The sequence below is a fragment of the Brienomyrus brachyistius genome, chromosome 6 (genome assembly GCF_023856365.1).
Source record: "Brienomyrus brachyistius isolate T26 chromosome 6, BBRACH_0.4, whole genome shotgun sequence".
NCBI lineage: Eukaryota > Metazoa > Chordata > Actinopteri > Osteoglossiformes > Mormyridae > Brienomyrus > Brienomyrus brachyistius.
Window position 1 is genome coordinate 30,928,124 of NC_064538.1, and position 25,323 is coordinate 30,953,446.

The following is a 25,323-nucleotide window of genomic DNA, read 5'->3' on the forward strand; positions in this document are numbered from 1 at the left end:
ACATTGCTGAAGCGACCATCTTAAACAAATCCGCCAGATTGAATCATCCTGCATTGTAAGACGACAAAATGCAATTGCAGATATAATGAAAAAGTTACTCAATCGAGTCAGGCTGTACTTCAGTCGAGTGTTTTAAACCAATTACCCGGACTGGTATGCAAGATGTGAATTCCAGTAAAAACGATCGAGACCGGAATGATATGCGAATTATGGTTCATATGGATAAAAGAGGGAATATCTCGAGATATTATATTTCTCAGAATCAACGGTTTAATAACACTGCAACCTCGATGCTAGACTCAAGGGATACTTTCGGGAATTTAAGTTGTGATAATACAATGACATTATAATATATAGCCATAGGACACTACATTCTGATAATACAATGACATTACAATTTATACCCTTTAAAACCATGGGCGCCGTTAGGTTCGATCACTTGTGCCGAATATTTTAAGCCGAGCCCCGAGTATTTTAGCCCTCTAAATAAATGAATACACAGATAGACAGATAGACAGACAGACGATAGATAGATAGACATACAGACAGATAGATAGATAGATAGATAGATAGATAGATAGATAGATAGATAGATAGATAGATAGATAGATAGATAGATAGATAGATAGATAGATAGATAGATAGGAGCCAGGCCAGATGTAAATGATGTAAACGGATGTAAAGCCAGCCCCTGATATTTTCAACGACTAGAAATGCCCCTGCTCTTGACACTAAATTCTGGTAATACAACGACATCATAACATATAGGCTATAGGCTATCCCGCACACTAAATGCTGAAAATACGATGGCATCATAACATACATTCTGGACACCAAATCTGGATAAGATATCTTAAATACTAGGCTACCTCAAAGAAAGATAACCGGGTTTGAAAACAAATGTATGGTAAATGTCAAGAAACATATTTAATTAATACGGACTGAGCACTGCCGTACAGTTTTCATTGAATCATTGCATTTGTGTATTTCCACGGAAGATTCGTGAATTGTATTCTTCTCGGATTATATTGTCAAATGCGGCCAAATAGCGCCACACAGCAAACACACGTTAACTTTTCTTCTGCATCGTACGTCGCATAGTGAAATCTGGGGTGAATCAGAGAGGTTACAGCTCAGGGCTGTGAGCACAAAAGGGTCCGCATATAGCGCACTGCACGCGCTATAGATTCCTGTGCGGACGGGGTGGCAGCATGTTTTCCGTAGTTTTTTTATTTATTTATTTATTTCGTTAAAAAACTTTTGGAAAATCATGAACATGCTTAATTCATTTTTAAACGTTTGAATGTTTTAATAGGAATACATGCATGCCTGCATCTTGCCAGTGCATTTCTGTAATGAAACCAGCTCTTTCTCGCCCGTTTTAATCGCTCTCCGGTTCACGCCCAGCGCAGCCTCCTCGCCGCTTCCCCTTGGAGGGGGCAAACGGCGTGATTCTCGGCAAGACGTCTGCCAGTGGTCGTATTTTCACCGCACTCGCACAAACCCGCAGCGGCGATCCCGGCCACGCCAAGTGCCGTTTCCAGAGATCGCCCCGACTTAGGGGAGGAGTCTACCGGCACAGGCACACCCCTCCGCGGCGAAGAGAAAGCTTAGCGACGGACATCGCGCTGCTGGCGCAACATGACCGCGGACCATCGGCGCGCACTGGACACTTAACGCACGGAGAATTGCGCGTTATCGCCGGCTGCGGCTGCGTGTGTCCCCCTGGCCGGGAGGGTGGCTCACTCCGTTCTGTCTCCCCGTTTCTTGCCGTTGCGTGGCGTCCTTCCCGTCGCGCTGGATCTTTCGTGTAAGAAGATGTGCGTGGAGAGCGACGGCTGTGAGCTAGAGGGCTGCGGCAGCTCGGACGAGGTGCGCACCCTGTCCGGCAGCATGAGCCCGACGCTCCGCTCCAGCCCCGATCTGCAGTCTTGTAAACCGGGGCAGAAATTCCGGGCAGCGCTGCTCAAGTGCAAGTCTCCGGTAGCGGCAGCCGGGATACTCAGCTTCGGAAATGTGCTTAATTACATGGACAGATACACAGTGGCAGGTAAGAGTGCCGTCCCTCCATCCATAACCGCAAGTCTTTATGCCTTTATGATGAATGCGGGCCGGCTAAGGACAGGTGTCTGTGCTTATAAGACGTGATTTACTCATTTAAAATTTATGATCTCTTTCGTATTAACATCCCATTCTTAACCAGTAAATCGCCCTGTTTACAGCTGTTGCCCGAAACAGACATTTATAAACTCCCCGGTTCGATTTTAAATTTATAGCCTATTCTTTACATGCTTCTGGTTCTGATATGTTAGATTTTTTATTTCTTTATTATTACTAATAATTTCAATTTCACACTTATTTGACTTACAGATTAACGGTAGCGGTGTGCAACGCTGTTCGATATTACTTTTCAAAATAAATCTGTAATATCCATTACAGTAACATTTGTCAATAACCCGGACCCAGCTGCTGCAGTGCAATGGGCTTAACGTCCCCTAGGCATTAACACGAAAAACTGCAGTACAAGCTAACTACCAATTATATTAACTAATGTGCCCTCTATGTTCCTTTTACGGTATAGCAATTATGCTTGCCATGTATAATAAGCATTATTTGTGTGTAATTAAAGCGTAATCACGTCTATATTGAACATTTACGGCATTTCGTTATATATTTAAGCACTCTTACTACCAGTACGCGAAGTATCGCAAACTTCACTGGTGGTCTGTACTGTCTGAACGTCATACGACAAGAAGCCTGTAGTCGTTATATGGATTATAAACGGTTATCATTAATTCTGATTAATTCTGACAGATAAAGATTACATTTAAACTAATGAAAAGAGTATAAACAACGATCGTTTTAATTAAGGAGATGTGGCTGGTTTTTTATTATTATTTGAGACAGCATGCACTGTACAGAGCGACACTGTTAAACTCGTCTCTCTGCAAGCTCTTCCACTGGGACAGTCTGAGGTCCGTATGACAGGTGCAAAAGAAATAATTAACTGGAAATACTTCACCAGTAAACAAAGACTACATTGACCTAAAAGAAACAGCATGAGCTGTTCCCAAAAGTAAATGAAAACGAGTTATTTCCTTTTACACACATTTCCGTGGCTCTGTGCAAAGTTTACACTTAATAATTGGTATAATATGTTTTCAGTATTTGCATATTCATGAATTTTGAAGGTACTCTGCCAGTGAGAAAAATCGCCCACCTGAAGCAGTTCATCTGCAGTGATATCTGGTCGGACGACTCCGTTTCCATAGAAACTAGGCTACTGTTAACCATCAGTTCAGTGAAAAGTTATTTGATCTTTATAGAAGAAGAGGCGTTATAAATTTTGTAAATTAGTGCGCGTTAATATATATTGAATTGCATCAAAAATTAATTGTTATGCTTGTCAAGGCGGTATTTTTGGGGTGGGCTGGTTGTCTAAAGGTACACTTATATGATACCTGTGGTGTTGTTTAGTGGAAAACTGTAAGCCTTGGGTCGGATGGTTGTGTATAATACAGTTAATAAGGTATGATAATGAGTATGCATAAGGTATGGTGGTTGTGTATAAGAGGTAAAATACGGTATGGTATTGCATATTGAGTAGTTTGGTTGGTTTAATAAAGTATTATATGCATTGTGGTGGATATGCATGGGTGGTCTTCTATACCAGGGTTACTAAGGTAGAATGCATTTAACGCGGACTGAGTGAAGCCCCGTGCACTGCTGCAGGTTTTTGTCTTGCGCGCCGACACGCGCCTTACACGCGCTGCGGGGACTCAGCTGCAGTGAAGTGTTTTAAACGCTGCTCATGATTTCCTTGTTCTCCCGTTACCGTTACACGCACACACACCGACGGCGCAAATGTCTTGGTTTGCCTGCACTCCTTATTACAAATAATGACGTTTTTTTATGGCTCCCATCTTTTTTTTAACCGTCTGGAAATCAAAACATGCAAAAAATGCGGCAGCTGAGTAGCAGTTTAAAACGGTAGAAAAGATATTTGTGGAGTGCGAGAGTGAATTAAACATGCGGCGCCGGCAGAGTGTCGGGTTACAGTTACAAAGATAGACGCAGTGGTGTGCTTCAGCCTGTCGTAATACCTCTTTTTAGATCCTCTACCACTACGTTGCTGTGTTTGTTGTTGTATCTGTGTTGTTTAATTGAAACGATTCTACATCGACAGGAAGTAGGGCGCGATCTTAATTTTAGTTAATCGGTTGATGCCAATGGACCGCGATCGCTCTTGCTTTAGCCTGGAAAACAGCCCATGACTGCATTTCTGCACAACCAGGTGTATCGAGGCGTTTTACTAGGTGCAGAAAGCCCAGCGGTGAGAGGAAGCCCACAATGGGGGGGGGCTTGTGGTCAGTAGGATCCCCGCTGACACGCGCATGCATAATGCAAGCCTGCAAGTCCGTGCTGTGCAGCGGGGAACCAGTACCGGGCGTCCCTCAGTTCGGCCTCCGTGTCAGTGGAACCAGCATTCCTGTTGGATGGAGGCATGGCCGGCCGGCCAATCAGTAGCGACTTGCGCGTTTGCAGTGAGCTGGAAGCTGGTTTGTGGGAACCCCCTGTCCTTGTGTTGCCTAACAACCCATCTCCCTTATAAAATGGATTTTCTTTTGTAGGAAAGATCGAGCTAGCTGATACAGGCTGTGTAGGGTGAGTGGATGTATTGTAATGTAATGCCTTAAGATGCCTCCTTCAGTGAGCCGTCCTACTGGAGCTCTCCTGGCCCCTAGTGGCCATGTGGGAGGCCCAAGCAACCCTCACCTGGCTGTGGTCTGTCTCTGGGGCCTGTGAGGGGCTTATCAGAGAGCTGCAGCCGTGCCCTCAGCTTGCATTTGGAAGCCTGAAACCCTCCATGAGGATACAGCCCACATGGTGCTGGGTTGTTTTTTTTTTTCCCCACACAGTAAAACAGTTATACTAACAGACTTTGTCTGTTTCTCCACAGCAGAATTAGCATGGAATCAGGGCCTGCCACAGACCTCACACCATCGCACGTTTGGTTGGTTAGTAAAGAGGCAGCTTAATCATCGTATTGATGGAAAAAGCCAGACTGTAATCCTGTATTGGTGCCTTTTGCAGCCATTTACACCTGCCTAACCACCAAAATAATCATTTGACTTATTTTACTAGCTAGAAATTGATAATTGTCCTGTATTAGACCGAACCCTCTTTACATTACCTGAATCTTGTCATGTTGCACTTCTGGTCCTTGAATAGTCTTATTGGGTTCTTGCTTGGTTAGTTACTCTGTAGCTCCTGCACTACTTGCACTCGTCCCTGAGCATTCAGTAGAAGCTCAGCCTAGCTGCACTTATGCCTAGTCGACTTTTTCACAGAATGTGTGTTTGTTATGTGCTATTTGCAACATTTGTATGTAGCTTTGGACAAAAGCGTTTCCTAAATATGTAAAATGGTTTGAACACTGTAGCCAAAATACCAAACAGAAACAGAAAATATGTTTTCAGTATCCCTCCCCCCCTCCTTAATGTACTGTAATTTCAGGCTGTGCTTAGCTGAGAGCCTTCATTCCACGCTAGGGAAGACTGTGCAGTTGTACTTTCTGATTCTCGCTCCGCTCCACCACTTTGTAAATAGAATTTGTGGGAAGGAAGCTGTTTTTTTTTGGTGCCATATGAAGTTAGGACTTCAGGGCAGGAAATTGCGCTGTGTGAGGCATGCCGAGGTTCTGGCTATGCGAGGTGGAGGCCGCGCTGATGATCAGCTTTGGTCCTGCTGTGTCGTAACTCAGATGCCGGTTGATCATAAAGCTTTTCACATGTGCGTGTGTCCAGTCTGGCGTGGAAGCGACAAGGGACGGGGTTTGGGGGAAAAAAATGTCACGTTCAGGATGCTGAGGCGTTACCGCTTCACAGCTCACACAGATGGAAAATAATTACCCTCGACGATTCAGACTGTGACCTTTAGACTCTTTGGCAGTCTGGGTACAGAATGTATGTCTTCCACGTAACTCAGGAATCCACCTGAAGCTAGGAGACCAGGAGATAGGCCTAGGTTTGATTTTAACAGCAGTTAACACACCTTACTGTAATTTAATTCATGAAAAGCTAACTGCACCAAAGGAGCACACAGTTCTGATAGCTGGTGCCTCACGTGCAGCTCTCCCAACCAGCATCCCGTGCTGATGCGTCCTAGCAGATAATGGGCTGTGCTTTCTACGCTCGCAATAGCCTAGATTGTCTCAATTCTTCCCACAGACAGGGATACTTATGTGGAGCTTATGCTAACGTGGGGATTAGGCCTAAAATGGCAGTGAGGGAGCTCTTTAATGATTCGATGGATTTTGTTACTGCGGATTTGAGTCGTATTAAATCCCATCTTTGGTGGCTGGATTACATGCATGCACATTGTGATTGCATGCAAAATGTAATCCGGATTTAACAGTATCCTCTCTGGGGTGGCTGTACATTATCTTGTATTTAAGGTTTTTGGGGACCCCTGCTACTGGGGTTACCTTGATGATTTGGAGCTCTTAGCGAGGAGGGGGGAGGAATCACTGGAGGGTTAAGCAGACACACTACTAAGGAATGTCATGTGTGGACTTTTTGGGAGGCATGGAATAGAATGGTGATACTTTTTTAACCACTATGTGAAATTGTCTTTTTACCTACCCCATGTCTTCCTCTCAATAAGACACATATACAGGTGAGAAAAAGCGTGTGTGTGTGTGTGTGTGTGTGTGTGGGGGGGGGGGGGTGCTACAGCACAGGGTCAGCCAGTGTACAGTGCCCTTGGAGATGAGGATTAAGGGTTATGCTCAGGGACCTAAGAACAGCATAGTCTGTTCGCCCCAGGATTCAAACCAGGAACCTTCTGATCATCAAGTTTTAAACTGCCAGCACAGATAACACAGTCCTTTAACACTGTTGGTGGAAGCCTTACTTATTTCAGGGGTTTGTGGCTCCTGCCCCAGCAGACGTGGCTGGTTGATCCAGTTGGACGCCTTTGTTCTGCCTTTGTCCTGCCTTTGTCCCACTCTGCGCCTCTGTGCTCAACCCTGACCCCTCTATTAGCCGAGATCCCATCCCCCCACAGGTCATTGTCCTCAACCAATATGGAAGTTATAGATGATCATCCTTTTTCTACCCTGCTATGGGTTGTAGCCAAAAGAAGGTACTTATAATAATCAGTCTCTCACAGATTTCACTTGCACAAGACAGCAGAGCAGAGTAAGCAGACATGTCGCGCGTCAAAGTGCTTCCCACACCGAGCTTGTACAAATTGGCAGCCGGCTACCAAATTAAAGCGAAAGGCCGACTTAAGTCACTTTATGGTCTGTTTTTTTTATTATGCTCATATTAAAGGCTCCAGAACATCAACAAAAGATTTTAATTGATGGAAAGAAGGCACTGCAATTCATTTTATGGAGCTGCCTGGTCTCAAGTGTTACTTTTTTCTCTCGCTTTAAGAGCTTTAATTTCATTTAGCTCTCTTTTCCGTGTGTTAAGGAAGCTGCCCACCTCATTTTGTGGTTGGCGAGAGGGAATTCACTTCCCAGCCCTATAATGCTATTGTAGTGTAACTATAATATTTTTGTTCCCGTAGTTTAAAAATGGAAATTTCCTTCATCGAGGCGCAGTTTTATTTTCACCCTGCCCCCCCATTTTTTTTTTAACCAGTTTGTGGTTGGAGTCGTTGTTTGACTCCATTTATTGATACATTTCTCGGGCAAATTCTATAGAAGACTTTCCACTGCCTCTTCCTCTGCCAGGACTCGAATCAGGCCCTGCTTTTTTAGAACGTGCTGCTGATTGTCCCCTGTAATAGGAGCCGTTGGAATTAGACGGTACCTCTGCCCTCCCCGAAATGTCTTTCATGTGGTCTCACCAGCAATTATTCTGTTAGCCGCAGTATATCCTTGACAACCGCTGCTGCTGGACCCCAGCCCCTGGGAGTTGGGCTCGTCGCTCCTGTTTTTGACACCGTGGTGGGAGTGACTCTGCAAACCCCCAACATCGCGGTAACTGGCTTGTTTGTCTCATGTTGGCAGGGCTCCGATCATAAATCCACGCCATCTCCTTATACACGTCCTCTGCGACTATGAAGCCGGAATCACAAGGGCTTACTGTGGGTATTTTTGCCCTGTATTTTAAGGGGTGGCGTGTGGATGGGGGGGGGGGGGGGGGGGGGTGGAGTGAGGGAGTCGGCAGATTTGGAAACGGGCATTTTGTCCCACTTTTGAAAAGACAGGGGGCAGTTAAAAAAATCTAAAATACCTCACCGTTCCAAAACGGTGCTTGTGTGTAATGTGACCTGGGTCCTTCTCACTCTGTTTATTTTAACGTGCCTGTCATTGGAAGAGCCCAAAGTGTCTGCTGATGCTCGGCAAACATGGGGTTGTGGATACATAAAAGCAAGCGTGTTTCATCCTGCTGTGTAAGTTCTTGTGGACCAACATGGCAACCAGTTCACAAAGAGGGCTTTGCGAGTCTATTCTGTATCTGTATTCGGGTTCTTTTATAAATAGCCTTTGTATCATGGGCACCAAGAGAGGTGCAGCTTCAAGTCCTCAGGCCTCCAGAGTTGAGGCCAGTTGGGTTGTACAGGCTGTGCTTTGGTAAAGGGAGCAGCAGTGGCGGGCTTTGGTGGACCAGTCCATACCCTCCTGCCCTCTAGGAGATGGGCGCTTGCTCCCCAGGAACAGAGGTCCAGGGAGATGACATCTACTGGAAGAATCTCCTCCAGTCTCACCCGATCTTCAAAGTAATTTCCTACTCAGCTTAAACAAATTGTTATTGAAAAGCCCACTTCAGGCTGGCTGTAGACCTCCGCAGGTCCTGCTAAAAGTATTTGGGTTTTTCACCCATGGCGTCTGCCGTCAATGCCAATGGCATCTCTTGTGGTTGACAGCCCTCTCAGAATTTACTGGATTATCCTGTTTACCTCTGCAGTGGTGGTTCCACCAGCTTGCTGAGCAACTGAACTGAAAGAAAAACACAGGTTAAGGGAAAGAACCCTTCAGAGGGCTTAATGACTTTATACTGCCCACGACTGCTGGCCCATCCTCTCCTAAGCATGACCAGGGCTCATTTCCACGTGGTTGTATGGTGTCTCTTGAGTGTCTGAGTGCCAGTGCTCAGTTTGCTTTGCTCCAGTGTTCATCCAGTGCAGCACTGCACAACATAGGCATGCAGATATGTTCCTCTGCCCTTCGTGATGATGAACCGACAGCAAGAAGCAAGCAAATCTGTGGTCAAGATTCATATTTGGTCATATGGACTAGAGACCATATTCAGTGCATCTCACAGAAAGTACCAAGTGACTTGGTGGACATTCTAGTCACTGTAGAGGCCCTGTTGCCTTAATTTTTAGTTCCTCCCCTGGAACAAATGCAGGAGAATGTCCAGCCATACGTATGAGCAGAACCATAAAACTACACACTGTGTTGATTGCATACTGCTGACACACAGTTGAAGAAAGATGCATCATCTCAATCGAAATGGTCCATGTAGGAACAAGGATTCCACAAGCGATGTGCACATTTCAACATGCAAATACTGAAGATGGGCTCTCATCACATTAATTAGGAGAAGCATTTGTCAGTGTGGTGAATATTAGCTGTGGGAAAAATGAAGCTTCGAAACCCAGTGTGGGTGTTGCGAGCATAAACATTGTAGCTTGTCTGAACCCAAAGGGAACCAGAACCGTGGCTAATATGATGTGGCTCAGAAAAACAGTTCACCAAATATGCTCCCTCACTTCCTCAATCAGCAGTGAGCACTTCCATGGTGAGAGAGACAAATTAGACTGAACTGTAAAGGTCCTTAAAATAACAAGTGGACTTTTCTGACGTTAAGGCCATGATTGACAACACCATTCCTTACTGGCAGCAACCAGCACCTACACACGACGATAAGTTACCTTTTAACATGTTGCAACAGTTTTCTTGTCAAGGGAAATCCAGATGTAATCGAAGGAGGAGCGTTATCAGGAGAGCAATATATCACTTATCAAACTTCTTTGACAAACCTGTCTTTTATTCCTTCAGAAGAGATAGTGCAAGTAAACTATGACTTGGTTACATAAGCTGTTTATCCCCAGTAAGACCTCGGCTCGTGGGGGCGGCGGCCAAACTGATTCAGTCACGTACCTCACAAAACAATAATAATCAAGTTTGATACAGGTAATGCTTATGAGCCAAACATGTTCTGGGAAATTAGCCTGTAAGGAGAAATCGTGTAAGTAGGGTACACAGTTGCCATCAATTTCAATGGGATTTTTTTAATGCACTAGATATATTGAGAGGAGATCATTGAGATCATGCAGGAGATTTACCAAGAATGACTGAAATGAAGGGTGGAATATAGCCAAGAACAGGTGGAGCGCCAGGGGAAAATTTGACAGCTCTTCAGATCTTAGATTGTGTGAAAATCTGCTACATATTTACTCCTAACTTGGTATAGGGCAGGACCATTTACATCATAGTCCTCAAGGTCCAAGCACTGCTGATTTTCCAGCCTTCCTTTACCTGCGAGCCGGGTGTGAAACCTCTGTGCCCAATCAGAATCAGTAATTATTAAACTGATTACCTGGGAAAACTGAAAACAAGGCCTAGATTCGGAACTGAGGGCCAGATTTGAAGAGCCCTGATAAAGGGTGTTAAATAATTGCGCTTGTATACATGAAAACTCATACTCAAGTGAAAGACTCATACTTTGAGAGACACCTGTATATTCTTTCTTCTGCACTGATGCAAAAACTTCTGGATTCCCTGTTATCACAAGCTCAGTAAACTGACCTCCCACCAAATCATGTGATTTTTTTATTTGTGACCCATCTGAACTAGTAGTAAGGTACATTCTTAGGCACATATGCAAGGTACAGCTGGACTTGAAGCAACTTTTGACTGTCATTTGCTATGATGTAGTTCATGATCCCCTGCGCTGTGATGGACTGACATCCCATTCTGACTGCCCCCTGCTCCCTGACTGCCTCCCAGGAGAAGCTGCTTGCCCCCCCCCCCCCCCCCCAGGGCTCTGTACTGTATAAGACAAAATTAGATGGATGATTGATCGCTAAAACAAACTACCATACCTGAATATCACATGACAACAAACAAAACTTTTTTCCTTTCATGTTCCATTCTTCTCATTTACATCTACAAAAGGACTTTGTCATGATTGGTTGTCCCTGTGAGACGCAGACAACAAAAATCGGCCCCATGAGTATAATCCTTTACTGTACAAGTACATCGGAATTTGTGTCTTTGCCTACCCCATCTTGCTCCTCTTCATAGCTTGGGGGGAGGGGTAGTGTTTGGTGCCCCTGGAGTTGGCAGTTAAGGGCTTCGCCCTGTTGAGGCCAGGGCTCAAACCAGCAACCTTCTGATTACTGAGCCCGCTGAGCCACTCTCTGCCTCTAGGACGCATGAACACACGTACATGCTTCCAAACAGTCCACAAATATCCCAAATTGATCTTTAAAAAGCTCAAATGTTATGTCAGATTTAAAATTCACGCTCATACCTCCTGTCCCAGTCAAATAAAATAAAATAATAATAACAACAAAATGCATTTTTTTAAGGAAAACAAACAGTCTGTCATACTGTCAACATTATGTATGCACAATAGAAAAAGCGGTGATGCTTTATAATTCCTGCTTGAATGGGGTAACTGTTCCTTGGGAGGGAAGTGTAAGATGCTTGTGAGATTCAATCAGCCGGTCAGATAAAAGAAAACAAAATCTATTCTTTAGCACCTTTGAGAGGGAAACAAACCTGAGAAGGAATTCCTACCGTTCCAGGCCCGACCTTTGTGTTGTTCTGTTTTGTTTATGAAAGGAGCGGCTAAATGACAGCTTTCCTCGTTACATTTGCTACATCGCTATGGCGATTAAGAGTCAGGTGTTACCGTGGAATTCCTCGGAGTCATACACTCGGATGTGTGCATTCCTCTGATTTTTTCCCAGACCCCCATGTCCGCCAAGCTCTTTGCAGGCGGTAGCCCCAAAAAGCCACTTTAAGCAATTTTCCTGTCGCATCACAAGCTGTTCGCGGCGCTCTGGAACACTCTGGGCGGGAGGTAGGGCCTGTGTCATGAGGAATGGACTTCTGAACGTTTCCACGGCGATGGCTGTGTAGGTGAGAGAGAGAGAGGTTTCCCCGGCTTGACAGAAACTCACCGCGTACGGGAGCCTCCTAGCACAGGCAGCTGTGGCATGCGGAGGTAGAAAAGCCAGAGAAGGAGGCTTGTCTTCCCACGCCCAGTGTCTGAGCCGTGGCTAGGACATGCCGTTAAGGCAAAACAAACTAGCGGAGAAGATTGGGGTCAAACCTGATGGACATGCATTCAAAACACATTTTTCGTTTTAATCCCACGAGAGTGGAGGCCTCACAGCACACTGGGCATTAGGCGCTGGGCATTGATCCTTAACGAGCAGGCAGGTGAGTCAGCGCTGGATTATGCGTTTAAGTTGAACAGCCTGACAGCTCTGAATTTACAGGCGTGATCTAAGCCATAAGATAATTAGCAGGTGACATGACTCTCATATAGTATCGACTGCAGCGGCCCCGGGTTCGAGCAAATATCAAGAGGCCTGTTGGAAATCCCGCTCGTGTTGTAGGTACCTGTGAAAAATGTTTCCCAAATATTCCTCTGGACACTTTTTAATGTGAAGAACCTTCCAAAAGTAAAATTCAAGGACGATATTTCCATTTTTGTCTCCTGGAAACCCCTTACAAAGGAGGTGCACAGCGCAAAAACACGTAGATCGTTAGTTAATTCATGAAGAAATCGACAGATAGATGTGGGAACATTTGTTAGGCTGGCAAGTTAGAACAATATGAAAGACCTGAAAGTAGAGGTTACTAAACGGGGGACTGCAGAATCCCAGAGGAAGCTGGGATGGGACGAGAAGGCATGGTGACATGGCAGCCAAATGCCACGCCGGTTACGCTGTCATGTGACAGCAAGCCTTTTATAAAGAAATGTCAGCTATGAGGTCGGCCTCGGTGTGAGACACGCCTCCCCCCCTCAACACAGGCACACACACACACACACCCTGCCCATGTTAACCGACTACTGGTGGAGGAAACCAAACTGGACGTGTAACTTCATTTCTGAAGCGGTCCGGAGAAGAACCAGGACAGATGCGATCGCTGTGTTTGACAGGGGGGCTGGGAGGGAGGAGGCTGCCATTAAGGGGTTTGCTCTGGGTGGGGGCGGAGGTGATTGCTCGCTCCAGTCATGCATACACTTCCGGTATCAGAGAACGAAGCCCTTCTTTGGAAAATCCACTCCTGTTCAACGATAGCCGTACCTCAGTCAAGATGGCTGCACCGTCTGAAAGCTTTATTAGCCTTGAAACGCCACTCTTGTATGGCACCTGTTGTCATGCAGCATCTTCTGTTCCAGCTCTCATTCTCTCTCCCTTTTCCCCTCCCACTATGAGGATGGGGAGGCTATAAATCTGAACTGTCTGCTTCAAAGATTTCTTTGTTACTGGAGGCCTTCTGTCACAATGTCAGGTGGTAACTCTGTCCAAACAGACGACAAGTGATTGGAATGGATGGAAAAAGATCAGCTGATAGCACTGGCCTCAGCAAATTTTGGCGAATACCATTATACTGAATACATGAGAGGGAGGATGACAAGAAACCTAACTGAAGGAAAGATCCATGCAACAACAGCAATCCCACGGCATGTAATGTGGCCGAATCAGCTTCGCTGTATCCCACAGCGGGCCGGGGGGCAGTGCAGGGGCTCGTCTTCCCCTCCCGTGCTGGTCCTGAGTGTCTAGAATATAGATGTGAGCTCCCGTTTGGAATGGAGAGTAGCAATCGACCAAAAAACGTGGTAGGTTTATGGTGCATATGGCTTGGCACAGTCAAGTGTAGGAAGTCTGCAGGGTCAAGAGTGGAATGGGAAAGATTTCCCCACGTAACAGGAGGCCACAGCGCCCCCGGGAACGGCTCAGCTCTTTGGTCGGGATCCCGTCACACAGTCACGCATTCCTGTGGCCAGTCTGTGGTAAGGGTTCCCCCCTCCCCCCACGCAAGGCCTGCTGGGAAATGGCAATCTGGGGCCCACGGCCTCTGGTCTTTCCTTTTTTCGCGGCAGACATAGTATGGGGGGTTGGGGGGGGGCTTCTCAGCGACGGCGCTCTGCCGTTTTCCTGCGTCAGCACGAGGCGGTTTACCGCTCCCATAATGGCATCCCAAGGATTAGAATTAGCTGTGCCGGGATGGCAGCAGGAAGGAGGAGGCCGTAGCCAGCGGAGGCGCTGCGCTGCACGAGTCCACATGTCTACGTTTTTGGCTCGACTCAGCACTTCTGACCTGAGGCTGACTTTCCCTTGTAAGTCTGCCTTCCTCTTAATAGTCCCCCCAAGTTGAATCTAACGTTTCCCTTTTATCCCGGTTAAACCAACACTTTGAGGATCACCCGCTCTCTTGAGGTCAGGAAACGGAATCTGTATTCACGCATTCCGGCTGATACCCACCCATCAAGACTTTGGGGGCCCTGGGGGGGGCTTTTGCTCCCATTTTTGTTTGTGTTTCCAAGCTCATTTATCACTGAGAATAGTGCGACAGGGCCACGTGTGACTAATTTTACAAGGAGGCATTTTTGATTGAACTTATCCTGTGCAGAAGACAGGCTTGTGGTTCCCTTCTTCTTGGACCAGCTCGGACTTTCCACGGCACAGGGATATTATTCTCAGTGTAATTCAGCCCACAGCCCTTGTCCCTATAGTAGCATGCCAGACACCCCTTTAAAAAAAACCAATGGAGCCAGACCAGGCACTGGCAGGGTGTGTGATTCTGCCGCTCGGAAAAGTTCAGCGACTGCCGAGGCTGGACAAGCTTCCTTGACAGGATGCGGTTCAGAGACAGGGGCTCCTCTCAGAGCCCAAGGACACAGCTGCCGGGTACCGTGCTTTGACGAGGGTTATCAGGAAGGGCCTGTTTGTGGGAGGCCTCTGTGTAGCTCAGTGTGGGATAATGTAATAGGGTGCCAGCTTTGTTCACACTGAGTCATCCAGGGTTATAGTGGGAGGTTCCCGCTAGCAATGTATCGCTACCTTATCTCTCTGGTTTTTTGTTTGGTTTTGTTTTGGCCTAAACGACACATCTGCATCTAACTTGTATTTTTACATTATGTGTGTAAAACAGAGCTTGAGTGAATTTTCCAGATGTGTCTGTGACTGCGGCACTCCTTCAAAGGCGACAGGGGCACCAAGGGGGGGCGGGTGGGCAATATGTCCTGCATGGGAGCCCCTGTGTCTGTTAGTGCTTCCTCCCACAGTGGGAGGAAGTCAATCCCCAGTCCTAACCTTGCACTAAAGCAGCGGGCTGGGCTTGTCACAGGGCCATTTCTGGTGACATTTCAGTGAGGCGTCACCCAAGCCTAAATTTTGAAAGGCAAACTGCGAGTTAAAGTGTTTGTTGAGCTCCTGAAGGTGATGAGCCTTTATGTGTGGACAGATTTCACTTGACCTTAATTAAACTGGTGTTTGTCAGGGACAACACTGTCAGTTTATGTCGCGTCCCGGATACTTTAGATGGGTTGTTGGAACAACAGTGAGGATCTCTGGCTTGGACAGGGGTTGGGTTAGCTGTGTGGTAACGCACAGAGTAAATGTGCGGGTTCTGTGATGCCATGACAGCCTGCCAAGCCTGAACACAGAGGAGAGAGGGAGGGATGTACAATGAGGGAGAGAGAGTGAGAAAGAGAGAGAGAAACACGGAAGGAGGAGGATGTAAGAGAAGAATTATGGGAGAGGAGGGATGAGTAGGAAAGGAAACGCAGGTGCCATCCTTTGGGGGGGGGGGTAGGTTTTGGGTGGAGGGAGGGTAGTTACACACCGCAACCGACATAGAAAACATGGCTGCTGTGAGGATTCTGTCTTTCCCGGCGATCCGGCCAAACGGAGGATCATCCCGCTGTGGGGGACAGCCATGGAATTATCTGGAATTATCCAGAGTGATCCAATCGGCTCTCTTTACACATGTAACATCCTGTTTAATGGCAGCTGTTTACTGTGGGCTCCTGCTATGCTGTCACCCCCATACCCCCCCTCCCAAGTGTCTGTTTGGCATGAAACTCCGTCAATAACGATGAAGATACAGTAGTGCAGTATTGAGTGATGGTTACATGCACACACATGTCCTGAACACTTCTGCCTGCGTGTGTGTGTTAGTGAGCACACTTGTGGGTGGGCGGGGACAGGTGGCAGAGCCGTCAGGGGGATGCTGTGCCATCTGGCACAGGGGTCTTCCGCCTAGTGGGGGGACAGCCGAGCTTCATGGTCCATGGCACCAGGCCTCACCAGCTGGTTAGGTTGATGCACTCGCACCACAGAGAGGGGCTGCTGGATCCCCCTTCCTGTCCCCCCAGCCTAAGTGCCCTTTTTGGCATGTGATCTCCCATCTCCCATCTGGGTGGGGTGGTCTCAGGTGGATGTCTCAAGGCCAACAATGGTAAGGGGTGAGACTGCGTATCGGCAAAAATCTGGTGATACCATGCATATCGTAATACACAATCACTGTATCACTACATATAAAGATACTGTAAGCAATGTGATTTATCATGATTTTTTAAATCTTTATTTTAGGAATAGCATAAATAACATACCATCATACCATGGCCATAAAAGCCAAAAAACATCCGACATCATTGCACTAATTTTTATGTAGCTCAAGAAAAGGAACAAACATTTTCCTATATTAGAAAGAAAATTAAGACAAAGTGCTTGCAGGATACATGACACAATTTTATCTCCTTAGTACCTTCTTTATTGTGGGAACCAGAATGAGTCCCTACTTCAGCTCTGTATGCTTTCGGAGCCGATCTAACTATTTGGGATTTAGCCATTGGTGATAACGTTACTAGTCAGTTAGGTTTGCTAATGCTAACGGTAGCAGTGTGCCCTTACGCTGCTTCCTATCTCGGATACCTTCATCGTCACTGTACACATACAAAGATATTGTTTGGAGCAAGCAAAGAAACCAGTAGCACATCATTGATATTACACAAGAAGAGTGACATTGGAGAGCTCTGGGCTGCCATCTTCGTTAACAGTTCTCAGTTTATGATGGGTATTTCTCAATACCAAGAATGCAAAGATCATACTTGTGGTCTTGGTAAGAGCAGTCTTCTTGTGTTCTTGATATTTGGGGCGGGGCAGGAACGACATCAGGGGATTTTTAGCATCCTATGTACTTCTGTTCTTAGTATTGGATGTGGTTTTCTACAGTGGAAGGTGATGTAAGAATGGGTACGGTCAAGTATGCATATTGAGAAATCGATATTTTCTTACACCCCTAGTGGGAGGCGGACTGGATATAAAAACTCTCCCCATGCCCAGTACAGGGGCACTAAGAGCAGGCAGAATTGACACCCTTAGCGGCGAAGGCCTCCATGTGGCAGCATCCCGGGACACAAGCACAGCTCACCCCTCCTAGTGTCGTACTGTGAGTGACAGACCCCATGTTGCATGAGGTGGATACCCCTTCTTGGGGGTCACACTCTACCCCAGCAAGCGCTATGTCCCAGGCACGTCTTTAGGCTTAGCGAGCTTCTGATTGTTTCGTTTGTCCCTGATGGACTGTGCGGGCGATGCTGTTTGGTGGCCCTGGGGCGTGGCAGCGCTCTGGAATGCACCTGCATGTCGCATTTCTCATCGTCGCATTTGGGAGATCTGCCTGAACTTGTGTGCATCTCAAAGGAGCCGTGAAGTCATTGCCTGATGGCATCATCGTTTATGTGACGATACTGATTGTCCTGAAACTTACCTTACTGAACAAAAACATACTGGAAAATACCTTTGATAATGGTCCATTCATCCTTTCTTTGTAGCCACTTATCCTATTCAGGGTTGCGGGGGGTCTGGAGCCTATGAGGGCATGGCAAGGAACAACTCAGGATGGATCACCTACCTATCGCAGGGCACACACACACACACACTCACTCACACACCATTCACTCACACATGCACACTTATGGTCAATTTGGTAAGTCCAATTAAGCACAGTATGTTTTTGGACTGTGAGGGAAGACCGGAGTACCCGGAGGAAACCCCACGACGACATGGGGAGAACATGCAAACTCCGCACACACGGCCCCATAGGTGTGAGGCGATACTGCTAGCCACCCGCCCCAGCCCTTTGATAATGGTAAATAATAAAAATAGTTATTAAAAATAATTCAGAAGTAATGATGCTTAATTAGTGTTAATAAACTTTTGGTTAAATCGAGCCACAGATGGTAAATTCACAGGAAAAAAGACCTGTAATGATGCTATTAATTAATCAGCTTATTAGACAGGTTGTTTACTGGGCATTAACTGAGCAATCATGCTTGTAATTTGTGATGAATTTTACCAAGACAAGATAACGTAACTCTCCCCCCAGGGTTGGAGTGGGGGAAGAGTTGTCACTGATCGCTGTGACTGATCTCCACGCTTTCACTATAATGCTGGGGGTCACTCCTGGGGAGGGTCACATGGGGGCTAATCCCCCTGTACAGGAGGCACCCATGATGACATCTATGTTAAAGACCTGCCTCATGAGAAGCCCCCCCCCACCCCCTCACCCCCCGGGGCAACAGATCTGATGAGGTGGGGAGAGGACGGCAGCAGGCACCTGGGGATGAGGCAGGTCGGCCTGAGCCGGGCCGGGGGGCAGCTCAGGGCTGGAATTCCTGTCTGACAATCGAGCCGGCCTTCCCTGTGGCTCTGAGACACAAAGGCCATCAGGTATTTCACTGATTGGCATCCTATGAAGTGCCTCAGAGGCCTTTTCCCGCAATGCATTTCTGCATGAACAAATCTTTCCCACTGGCTATCCAATTTGCTATTGATTGATAGCATTCTTGATGACTGTCATGATAGCTGACTGCCACCGTCATGCCTGTTTGTTCCCTGTTCATCTATCACATAATGAAATACAGTTGATCCCTCCCAAAAACGGCATTTACCTCATACGCCGTCACATCTCATTACTATGTTTATCGCTAATTAATTTTTTGAAGTAACTTTTTTTAAGAAGACACAAGTAACGACAAGTAAGAAGTAACGACGTGTTGCTATTTTGTTGGCCCCCACTCGGAACAGTTAGCATAATCGATGGCTTTGCGTTCCTTACAGGTGGAACGTTGGCTAGCATCAGCTAGCATTGTAATGATCTTTTATTTGACATTGGCATAAGTATGAGCATAAGTACACTAGAATGCTTCTCTTTGCTTCTCTTTGCTTACTCCATCTTGCTCTCCATGAGACACACAGACACATATACAGCTGTGAGTAAGCTTGGGGGGTCACAGTGCAGGGTCAGCCAGCATGTGGTGCCCCTGGAGCTGGGGGTTAAAGGCCCTACTTAAGGGCCCACGGCCATGTGACTATTCTGCTGAGGGATGACCTTCCGATTACAGGCACAGAAGCTCAGCCCTGTTAGCATGGCCAGCAGCCGCCTCCCCACACTTATTTACGCGGTGGAGTATAAATACAGTCCCCGTGAACGGGTGCTCCCCTTTTCCTCTCAGAGTCCTACGGTGTAATTAAGACTGTATTTTGGGAGTGAGCTCAGGCGGCGCCCTCCAGGGGCGGGGCAGGGTGCCTGACAGAGACAGCTTTCTGCCCTCGGCTGGGCCGGCACACCGAGTCTCGCGCTGTTAGCCAAGGCCTGAGCCAGCCTGTGGTGCGTCTGCCATAAACATCCTGTACATTGAACTTTAATTAAATAAATGACCCGGGGAATTCCTGCGGTCTTCAGAAGAAAATCACCAAAAAATTACATTTACTGTTATTTTTTTGTCTGTTTTCTCTTTTTCCACTTTTATGGAAGTGCACATTGTAATGCATTTTTACTGGGTAATTTCTGTAGCATTAGCCATTGCATTAGCATGATCTATAATGCAACGCGTAGCATGCGTATTTGCAGCAGTCGCAGTCGCTGTGCGGGCCTAGTGAAGTCACAAGCCGCCATCAGTGACACTGTCCCTCTTCCTGCCACCAGGTGTTCTCCTCGACATCCAGAAGCATTTCACTGTCACCGACAGCGAGGCCGGTTTGCTCCAGACAGGTAAGGCCACATCACCGGCGTTACCCTGGCAGGACTGTTCAGCAATCTTAAAAGAGGGTGGGGGGGTCACTCTTTTTTTAACAGAGAAGGGTGCGTGAGATGGGGATGGACCCAGCTTCACCGTCACCCCTCTTAAACCTCACCGACAAGGGGGGCTGGGGATGTTTCTAATCCCACACAATGCAGCCCAGACCTGGGCGGCACCAGGACATGAAAACAGTAATAAATATGCACATGTGGCTAAGCCGAGGGCGCCCCAATCATTATGTAACAATTACAGTCTGGGTAATTACACAACAGAGCTTAAAAATGGCTTTTCACATAATGCACTTAGTCAGGTTCACGCTTCACAAATGCTGACGTGATACTAAGAATATTCAGGGTTTATTTTAAACCTAAATGGTGCAGCATGATAGTTCTGAGGTGTGTTTTTATTACACGTGGGTTCAGGGGCGTGTGCAGACTCTGCGCCAAGGGTGGGGGGCCAGTGCCTGCGGGAGTAACACCTCAGGTGGGGTGATATTTTCAGTGTGTGTACAGCCCTTCTGTGGGTTATTCACTTCACACGTCCTGTTTTGACCTTTCCTATTCTCGTCCCCGGTGAGTAATTGTGACCGTGCAACAACAAGGAAAAAGGACCCTTTTTTTGTAAAAAGAAAAAAAAAGCATGAAAAAGAGAGAGAAGGGAAAATATGCTTACGGTCAGTTTGAGCGGCCAGCACAGAAAGGCAGTGACCTTAAGCGGCCGTGGCGAGTCCCCATATGGACCTTGGCCTCATGTGGACAAACGCTGGCCTGGGGACTCAACCCACGAAGCAGGAGGCATAACGCTGTTTAACCACCCAGCCCGTAACCGGGACAAACCTGCGACCCGCTCCGTTTACAAAGCAAATTCCTTGGCGTGGTCCCGCCATCCTGCGGTAAAGCTGACATCATACAGGATGTGCGCGGGGCCCGGACATACCTCTGCAAACCGCCTTTCAGCTGTGGCTTTATGTGTAGTGCATACTGTCTCAGTGTATGCAGGCATGAGAACTTATGTATATACATATTTATTACATATGTTGTATATTCACCGAGATCCGTTGCTGGTTAACCGGCCACAGATGGCGCCCAAATGGACGTGTTGTCCTAATGTGCTGAAACTCAAATTATGTAAATATGAGTCAAAACACAACAGGACACACACACGGAACCACAGAGTCCTTGTACACTAAAATGGCCCCATGATGTCCCCCCCGATGCCCCCCCCAGTGAGATGTTTCGCACCCGTGACCCCCAGCACTACCCTGTCTCACACTTCCTGGAGGAATTTAGGAAGCTGGGGATGGTTTTATACCATATTATACCAGAAAATCTTCGCTCCAGAATCAGGTGACAGCCTGCAAGTTCCCAAGCCCCCACCTGATCTCAGTATCTGCAGCAGCACCACAGGTGTGAGCCTGGTGGCTATGATGCAGCAGGTGGGTCTTGACCCCCATCCCTTCCCCGAATGAAGCACTCTCCCCATTTGGCTGTTCACTCGTCTCACTCAGACATCACTGCTCCTCTACCAGCCTGACATGACCCCTCCCCCGCCCCACCACAGGCATCAGTCACCCAGGAGGTCGGCGGCCCAAGTCCTGCCACCTAGGTGTAAATTTCCTTGGTGTGTTTTGGCTGCCGTCACTGGGCTCGCGCCATGGTGTGCTTTTAGTGATGGCCTGTGTAGGACGCAGGGAGACTTCAGCCTCCCATCCCAAGCTCCATAGAGCCCAACCTCGGAGCTCTGATCTGCTATTTTCTTTTCGGTCTGCCAATATAGACGAGTTTCTCTCCAGCCTGACCGCAGACAGTCGATGGTTTTCACGCCTCCCTCATTTCCTTTAAGGGCGAGAATGATATCCTGCTCATTTTCACCCCGTTGCCCATGAATCTAAGGTCCACCACCCAGGGGAATTATGGGAAAAGGTTTTGGGAAGAAAGGACCACTTTGACCTGTCAAGACCAAGCCAGACCTGTTCAGAATCACGGGCAGATTGGGTGTCCATCCTCTTAGCTAGACTCTATAACACTATGAACTATGAAGTATATAACTCTATAATTATGAATCAAGATGGCGACCCGGAGTTCTTTACTCTTTTGTTGTGTAATATCCTTTTAACAATGATGTGCTGCTGTTTTCTTTGCTTCCAGTGGTGGCTACAGGCTTCTCCAAACAATTTATCTTATCTTATCCGAGATTTGATGTATGTTATCTAACATGTATATGACATAGAAATGGCTGAGTTAGGTGCTAAGGGGGGGGCTTCTGCCTTGAGGGCATATCACTCATAGCTTCCATCTTTCATATATGTGAGGGCCTTACTGAATAAAAAATTCCTGGATGAAATTCAATTATACAGTGACTGTGTTGGGAGCAGACAATAGGTGGGGGCAGGTGGGGGGGCTCACTGGGGTCGCGTTACTTTCCTGGGGGCCCTCAGGAGTCCACACAATCCCTGGAGTTGGCAGAGGCCTTCTGAAAGTGTGCACTGATCTCCCTCTGACCGTGTCTGCTGGGGGGGGGGGGGGTTACTTCTGATAGAGATGAGGAGGTAGTCTGCCATGTATGCCCCGCCTCCTCGCTCTGCGTCTGTCCACCGGGGTCTGAAACGTGACACCCCATCCGGCAGTGGTGTGTACGAGCCCATTCTGGAGTTTCCTGAGCTACGAGGGAATTCAGAGAATCCCGACAGCGGAGATTTGAGAGCATCACCGGAGTTTGAACTCTCTGCCGAGTCAGGCCCCACTTTTCCGTGGCCTAGTTCAGAAATGGCTGGATTTCAGTGTCAGCTTAAGCCCTAACTATGGTTCCCTCACGCCGTGACGGATTTTCAGTGTCTGTCGTGTTCAGAAGGCCCCAGCCCCTGTCTCGCTGCTACATGTCCCCATGCAACTCGCTGTTGGCAGCTCCTTTGCACCCCTCACCGTAGTGTCTGCAGGATTACATACGGGCCCGCATCTCTCACTGTAGCCAAATTCCTCCTACTCAGCGGGAAAAAAACAGCCAACTCCGTAGGATTCATGTTTTAACGGAACCATGAGTAGTGCCAGCGGATCAATGTCCTGGGTTTCCCGCTGCTTCCAGTCTCTGCAGGAACGGCACACAGATGAGCTGAGCAGGTAACGAGAGTAACAGGTGCAACATAATGGATGGATTAAAACCCGAGGGGCTAACCCCCACCACCCCGGCATATTTTCACAAACCCATGTGGCTCACGTGAAGAATCACACATTATTTCCAGTGCCCGGTGGCCCTATATCCGGGCCGTACCTTCCAGGAAATGATGCGACATTATTTGGACGGTCGCCCGCTGATATGCCAGGGAACACAAACCGAAGACATTTTACGACAAACTCTGTCTGCCATATACGGAAATCCTGCTTCTATTTCAATAATATTAAAGAAAGCAGCAAATTTTTCTTTGTTTGTTTTAAAATCATATCATTAAAAGCAAGAAAATGTTATCATACAAAGGAAAAAGTGAACAGACAATATAATTTGCTTATACAGTGCACGTATTTCTATACTGCTGTAATGCCAGTTAAATTAACTAGTCTGTGCCTGACTGGTTAAAAGTCTCTCTAGACTCTAAGACACCCCCACCTTCCCGTCTCTGTCCATCAGAAAAGGTCAACATAATCCAACTGTCGAGGTCAGTTAAAATACAGTTTCTGTGCAGTGAGGCGTCAATAAACGCAGCCTGAAACACAAACCTTATATATGTATCATCATTAGCGTCATTAGCCACTTTCTGAGTCCTGCTTCTTCTTGATGCTGAGTGATACTTCTTAAACGTATCACTAAACTTCTTTAAAAAGGCCCCATTTAGTGACATTCTGCAAGGAATCACACACTACAAAAGGTTTTAGAGGAGGTAAGGAAGTAGTCTGTCAGACTAATGACAGAAGTGTTCCTGAACCCAGAAGAAAGGTCGTTGCTTTAAACCTCTTCAATAAATACTCAAACGTGAACATTTTCAGCTTTATAAGTACTTTTGGATTCAGTAAGCATGTTCCTCTTTTCTGCCGTGCTTGCATTTTGTTCCCTGCTATTTTTGCAGTTTTTTAAACGGAAGCCGAACCCACATACACAGAAAACATTAAATGAGAAATACTACATTTCCTCTCCTCGCTCTATGTCCTCTAAGCACAGGGCATTACCCTCTGCCGGTGAGTGACTCCCAGCTGCTGGGAAGTGACAGTGACTTTTCAGGGCCCAGCTTCCGGTCGTTCTGGTGGAGGCCGTTGTCACGGTGACCGTTCCTGTGGGTCGCCTTTTTGGGGAGACGCCCGACCGCTTGTGCATTTGCTTGTCCGCTTGTAGGCATGCTGAGGCATATGGCACTTCTGTGTTTAGCAGCACAGAAATGGAATCTTATCTCACGTGCTGTCAAGTCAGAAGCCATGCTTCTGTTTCCATCATGATAAAAACAAGCTCTCTTCGTTATATTAGATGTGGGAGCTTTAGATTTTTCTAAAATAAAGGGGCTGTGTATGATTTTAAATATATCTGCATCTGAAGAACCTACAAACGTAAAAGTTTATATACTTAAGACAGTAGAGGAAGACCCATATTTTGTAGAAAGGTCTTTGTTCTGCTCCTGTCCGGGCCCCTGTGGTCTGTGCTCTCACCCTGGCTTTCAACACCCGGGAGCTGTTTGCCCCCCCCAGACTCAGAGGGCCCTTGCAATAAATGCTATGATGAAAGCTCAGCGTCGGGGACCTGGGTTAATGGCAGGCGAGGCCCCAAGGTGCTGAAAAGGCAGAGCCGGCAAGCTCAGTTTTGCTCTCCAGATGATCTCCAAGCAGAGACAGTTAGATGTGTGGTGGTGAAAACCACGGCCGCGGGGATGCAGCGAGATCCCACCAGAATGCTTATCAAAGCAGGAACACCACCACGACAGGCGGGAGCATCTGCTGCGGTTTCCTTCACGGCGGTATCGCACAGAACACGGGGGTGTCTCGGCCCCTTCCTCGAGGGGGTACTGGCAGAGGAATGTCTGAAGTGGCTTGGGAAGAGGACGGCCCCTCTGATCATAACACAGTGCTTTTGGGAGAGTGAATAACCTGTCCAAGAGCCCCTTTCGTCACCCAGTGGCCAGACATGAGTCCTGTAACCCAGCACCTGTGGTGTCACAACAAAGGCGGTGGGATGTTTCTGAGACAGGCACCCTAAAGAGTATAATGGCACCCACACAAGAGTATTATTTACAGAACACTCCAGCCGGGCTGTATTTGCATGCCACTTT

The 25,323-nt window shown here is 47.2% G+C and overlaps 1 protein-coding gene across 1 annotated transcript in view; it reads left to right on the top strand.

Moving 5' to 3' along the window:
• The first annotated feature begins 1,304 nt into the window (after positions 1 to 1,304).
• spns2 (spinster homolog 2 (Drosophila)) overlaps positions 1,305 to 25,323 on the top strand; it is a 57,465-nt gene continuing 33,446 nt past the window's right edge. Inside the window, exons 1-2 of the mRNA XM_049016286.1 lie at positions 1,305 to 2,050; positions 19,985 to 20,050. Coding sequence (XP_048872243.1) covers positions 1,819 to 2,050; positions 19,985 to 20,050 — 298 coding nt within the window. The 5' untranslated portion in view covers positions 1,305 to 1,818. The remainder of the gene's footprint in view (positions 2,051 to 19,984; positions 20,051 to 25,323) is intronic.